This window comes from Fukomys damarensis, unplaced genomic scaffold (genome assembly GCF_012274545.1).
Source record: "Fukomys damarensis isolate Sample0158 unplaced genomic scaffold, DMR_v1.0_HiC HiC_scaffold_17, whole genome shotgun sequence".
NCBI lineage: Eukaryota > Metazoa > Chordata > Mammalia > Rodentia > Bathyergidae > Fukomys > Fukomys damarensis.
In genome coordinates this window covers 74,698,496-74,703,738 of record NW_022900929.1, presented here as the reverse complement: position 1 = coordinate 74,703,738, position 5,243 = coordinate 74,698,496, and the positions used below count along the sequence as shown (strand labels likewise).

The window sequence follows — 5,243 nt, the reverse complement described above, 5'->3', positions numbered from 1 at the left end:
GTGCTGCGGGCCTCCCGGCTGAGCTCCTGCCCGTGTGTGCCTAGGCGCCCGGTCCCCAGCGGCTCCAGCGGGGTGTGGCCTGGGACTTCCAGCGCCTGTCCCCAGCACGTCAGGGAGTCCCACCATCAGCTGGCCCAAGCGCTACAGTGCACCCTTGACTTACAGACTCAGTTTGTGCTCGAGAGGGCTGGTTGTAACTCAAGTTCAGTGAAGGCTCAGCTCCTCTCCACAGCCTTCACAGCCTCTCTCCTGCACACAGGCAGACCTCAGGGTCCTTGGAGAGACCCTGGCCCAGGATCTCTCAGTGAACCCCACACAGGAAAGGATGCTGGAATGTTCCTTCCAGGACTCCAGGGGTTAAATCTGCATCTGAGACCCTCCGGAGGCACAAGTGGCCGACAGTAGGGTTGCAACTCAACACTTCGGTCAAATGTTAAAACTGAAATTCAGGTTGTAACTCCAATGCCAGGCTGGTCGTAACGCGAGGCTCACTGTACTGATAACCAATTTATGGAGGTCTGTGGGGTCTCCACAGCCTGCGGCTAGGGGCAGGGCTGTCCAAGTGGGGTCTCCGTGACAATGGGGGGATTTCAGAAAGAAGCCGAGGCTGGTGGAGTGTTGGGTTGGGGTCTTTGGGTCCCCTCGGTGATCCGGAATGCGACTGAAGACTCGCTTCCCGTTCTGTGTGCGAGGAGGGACAGATCCCCGTCCACGGGCCGCTACCCCCCGCCTTCACCTCCTCTCCGGCTTCAAACCCATCGGGCACCCCCGGCCGGCGGAGCCCGAGGCCTGGACAGCGAGGGCCCCACACGTGTGACTCGTTCAACACTCAAGCGACACAAGCACATCTCGCGTCACACATCTCGCACCCAAGTCCGCAGGCCCGGAGCCTGTGCGCCGCGGAGACGGGGTCCGCGCACCCGCTGAGCTCGGTGGACTGGGCTCGGGCTGGGGCCGGTTGTGAGAGCTCGGGCTGCTGGTGACCTCCGCAGAGCGACGGCGTCACGGGAGCGTCCAGTTCCTAGGGGACAGCTCAGGCCCGTGTGCAGGGGGAGCTTCAGGCGCAGGAATTCACTTCAGGCGCAGCGCGGAACCGCCATGGGGCCCAACGCCGGCCCATAAAAAGGGAGCGTCCTTTCAACGTCTTTCTAACTCTGAAATTCGAACAATAAAACATCTCGGGGAAAGCTAAGAACACAATCTTGAAACTCCGGTGTCGCTGGGGCTGAGGGAGTGGTCCCCCGAATCGCAGCCTCGGGGCAGAGTCCCCCTGAGCTTGTCCTGTCCCCTGCCCCCCAGCCCCGCTTCTCCCCAGAGAAAGCCATGAAAGAGGCGGAAGAGACCACAGCCCGCTGTTCCCAGAGCCAGACAGCCCGGAGAGTCGGCTCCAACTTCCCTCGCCCCTACCCCGAGCCGTCCATGGGGACACCCTCGGGGCCACCTTGTTTGACTGTGGCTCCGAAGACCCCATCCAGGAAGGGTCCTGCCCGGTACCGGAAGGAAGGAGCCCTGTGCACGGAGCAGGGCCGAGAAGCACCCCGCAGACCTTGGGGGGCCCCTGCCCCATGTGCACGGCTCACACCCCCTCCGTCCAACTGCTCCTACCCGGGCTCCTAAATGCGAACACTCCCTCGTCACCTCACGTCACATCACGTCTCGGAGGCGTTTGCGACATCGTTCTCCGGGTGAACCCCTCTCCCGCCTCCTGTGCACACCAAGCTGCTGCTGCACCTCCTTCCACCCAGGCCTCCCTCCGGCCACACTAAATTCCATGGCGCGTTTTCGCCATAAGGAAGCAGCAGACGTTGGGAGAGGCAGACTGGCTTTAATCCTTTCAGGGCTGCCAAGTCCTGCCAAGAGCTGGTTATTCCTTCACTGCTGCGAAGATGAAGAAAAGAATCCAGTGCTGCTCTTCCATCTCCACTACACTCACACAAGGACGAACAAAAGCACGTCGAGTTTTCAGCGGAGAGTTAAGGGAGCCGGGTACACAACCGCAAGGATGAAACCGTACAGCTGCACAAAACCGGGTACGACGCTGCTCCCAGGAGCACTGGTTATCGGAGCTGGAAAGCAGAGGTGGCCTCAGTGCCCCCCAGTCACACAGGCACGTGATGGGCAGTGGTGTCCTCAGGGACGGGGGAGCCAAGGCGGAGCCAGGCACAGCAGCCGCGTCCCATGAAAGGTCCGGAACAGGCAAACCCGAAGGGACGGGGTCTTTCTGTTTGCTTCGGGCTCAGGAACGGCTGCTGGGTCCAGGGTTCTTTAGGGCTCATAAATGCTCTGGAATTAGACGGTGGTGATGTTGCACAACTTTATAAACGCAATAAAAGCCAGGGGATTGTGCCAAGAACACTGTGCCATGTGAATTACATCTCAATCTTTTTAAAAAAAGTTAACGAGAAGCAACTCTGCACTGGACCCATCTGTGAGGACAGGACAGCCCAGGCAGGTGGGGTGTGAGGGGCCCTCCGGTCTCCTGTCAGTCCTGGACTGCGAAAGGGCCCAGACCTTGGCTCAAGCAAGACTGGCGTCCTTAGGGCTCACATCGGCCAGTTCCTGTCCCCACCCGCACCCCAGGCCCCCCCAAGCCACCCTGCAAGGCCCACAGCCCACCCATCTGTGAGGACAGGACAGCCCAGGCAGGTGGGGTGTGAGGGGCCCTCCGGTCTCCTGTCAGTCCTGGACTGCGAAAGGGCCCAGACCTTGGCTCAAGCAAGACTGGCGTCCTTAGGGCTCACATCGGCCAGTTCCTGTCCCCACCCGCACCCCAGGCCCCCCCAAGCCACCCTGCAAGGCTCACAGCCCTCACCGCACCTACCGTCCTGCCTCTCCCACCCCCCAAACTGGGCTTTGCTCATTGATTCACTGCGAACACCAGGCGCTCAGTACATCTCTGGGCGAGTGGGTGAATTTAGAAGAAAATCTTACGCAAAAAATCTGTACCGGATATTACTTAAAAGGTGAAGTTTGGGGCTCCAGAATGTGTTTTTCTCCCATGAAAAGAGGAACTCCTCCTTTGAGCATATATTTAAACTCTGGGAACCTGCACAGAGTATTTTATTACAGACAAAAACATACCATACATCTTGACACATTTCAAGGAAAACATTCAGGCATCCTAAACATAAAACTTTCAATATGCAAAATTTCAATTTACAGCAACAACCCCAGAAGTTTATCTTTTAGACCATGTGGTTAATTCCTACACTACCTCTCACTTCTTAGCCAGCGTCTGAAGAAAGAAGGCACACCCTAAAAATGCAGCAGAAGCGCTTCCGCACACTGGGCACAGATTCCAGTCTGTATGGAAACGTTTCCACTAGATTCATAGAGCTCAGAGCACTCGAGGCCAGGGGAAGCCGACCTCACTTGGTGGCCTTGCGGACCTTCTGCAGCTCCTCAATCGGCTTCCATTCTTGGTTGATTGTTAAAAGCTTTTAAGAGAAAGGAAATAAAGTGTTCTGTTAAAGATCTGTCCCTTGCTATATAATATATGGCTGGGTGTGGCACCAAGAGAGTTCAAGGCCAGCCTGCATTACATAGTGAGACCCTGTCCCCAAAATAGATAAGAAATAAAAGGGCCACGGCCACCTGCCTCCCAAATGAAAGGACCTGAGCTCTATCCCGGTACCAAAAAAAAAAAGAATTTTACTTAAAGAGAACATCTTCAGGAGCGCCTCACCTAGCATTTAGCACAACAGACCTAATTAACTGTACACCTGTCCTTTATGCATTTTCATGACAATAAAAGTTCATCACTGAGTTTTTATTATGGGCCACCCCTGGGGCTATCAGCCCTACACTGGAGGCCACCTCAAGTGGCTCTCTGCAAGGCTGTTTTGCTGAGGGGTGGCAAGGTTTGGACTAAAGGTCCCTTTTTTTTCACTGAGCAATACCTTTTGAGGGACACTAGGATCCACATTTTCCCAAGGCTCTGGATTTCCTTTTCGATCAATACTGAAAACAAAAGAAAGCTAATTAAGGCGGAGACAAAGCAATCTCCACGCCAGCGTCCACACCTCTTCCTCAGATGCCCGCAGAGAGGCTTGCGCCCTTCACACGCACTGAATGTATCAGTCCTACCACATAGGAAAGATCACTCTAATAAATTCAAATTGAAAGACGTAATTAAAATGATGACCCCGGAGGATACACATTTCCTGCAAATGATGTGAGCTCTAAAAAAATCCCAGTTCAGTTTAAAAAATACCAGACTTTACTTCCTTGTGGAGGAGTGGAGCAAAAGGATTTTTCATTAGACACAGGAAGAAACAAGTGTCGTTAATACCACTGAGTCATCTCTCAAATACCAGGATGCTTCCTAGACCCGGGTGCAAGCCCACAACCTGACCTTGCCCGTAGGCAAAAACAGGAAACTGACCTCACTCAGAAGCCGGGCCACCCACCTCCGCCCAGGCGGCCCTACTCACATCACGTCGCTCTTGCAGAAGGAGTACACAGCGAAGGAGGACGCGCCGCCGGCCGCCACCGTCATGATCACGGCCAGAGGGATGAGCTGGGGACAACACGGGGCCTCGGATGCAGACACGACAGACGCGACACGGGCGCGAGGGGCGCGTGGGCTGGGTATCTATGCGCAAGCCGCTTTTACAATGTCCTCCCAACCAACCATGGCTTCATCCTCAAAAAGTAACACTTTCAGGAATTACTTTAAAAGCTTACCTCCTTCTTTTTCATCAGGATTTGGAAAACGCCCATGGTGACTTCAGCGGTAGAATGCCAAATCTAGAAGAAGAAAACAAAAATCCAAGATACTGATCCAAACTGTAATCTCGGGAGGCTGAGGCAGGAGGATCGCTGAGAGATCAAGGCCAGCCTGGGCTACCCAGTGAGTTCAAAGCTAGCCTGAGACCCTGTCGCAAAAAACATAAAAACAAACTTAGGCCACTGGGACCCAACCCGGTGGGCACCAACCTGCCCGACGTGCTCACCTGGCCGGGTGGGGAGGGGCTCACCTGGGCGGACTCACTTGGCGCTGCGCAGTCGGGGATGCTGCCGCGGGCTCTCGGAGCGGGCCTGGGCTACCCAGTGAGTTCAAAGCTAGCCTGAGACCCTGTCGCAAAAAACATAAAAACAAACTTAGGCCACTGGGACCCAACCCGGTGGGCACCAACCTGCCCGACGTGCTCACCTGGCCGGGTGGGGAGGGGCTCACCTGGGCGGACTCACTTGGCGCTGCGCAGTCGGGGATGCTGCCGCGGGCTCTCGGAGCGGGCGCG

General features: G+C 55.8%; 1 protein-coding gene across 6 annotated transcripts; it reads right to left on the bottom strand.

Moving 5' to 3' along the window:
- Nucleotides 1-331: 331 nt before the first annotated feature.
- On the bottom strand, nt 332-5,236 carry CUNH15orf48 (chromosome unknown C15orf48 homolog). Of its 6 annotated transcripts, XM_010632499.3 has the most exons (6): nt 4,980-5,034; nt 4,687-4,749; nt 4,434-4,519; nt 3,900-3,960; nt 3,368-3,437; nt 332-2,283 (listed from the first exon to the last, which is right to left on the bottom strand). In XM_010632499.3, exons 2-5 carry the CDS (start codon nt 4,720-4,722, stop codon nt 3,369-3,371), a joined length of 252 nt encoding a protein of 83 aa, XP_010630801.1. In that variant the 5' UTR covers nt 4,723-4,749; nt 4,980-5,034; the 3' UTR covers nt 332-2,283; nt 3,368. The 6 variants fall into 6 exon arrangements, with proteins under 6 accessions (XP_010630801.1, XP_010630804.1, XP_010630803.1 ...); XM_010632502.2 differs by lacking the exons at nt 332-2,283; nt 4,980-5,034 and adding an exon at nt 5,194-5,236 and having other exon boundaries at nt 2,822-3,437; XM_010632501.3 differs by lacking the exons at nt 332-2,283; nt 4,980-5,034 and adding an exon at nt 5,180-5,205 and having other exon boundaries at nt 2,822-3,437.
- Between the last annotated feature and the right edge of the window lie 7 nt (nt 5,237-5,243).

Coding starts and splice junctions, on each gene's coding strand:
- CUNH15orf48 (XM_010632502.2), bottom strand. CDS start 4,722: ATGGGCGTTTTCCAAATCCTGATGAAAAAGAAGGAG. Junction 4,520..4,686: donor TCCTGATGAAAAAGAAGGAG/GTAAGCTTTTAA, acceptor TGTTGTCCCCAG/CTCATCCCTCTGGCCGTGAT. Junction 3,961..4,433: donor TTCTGCAAGAGCGACGTGAT/GTGAGTAGGGCC, acceptor TTTTGTTTTCAG/TATTGATCGAAAAGGAAATC.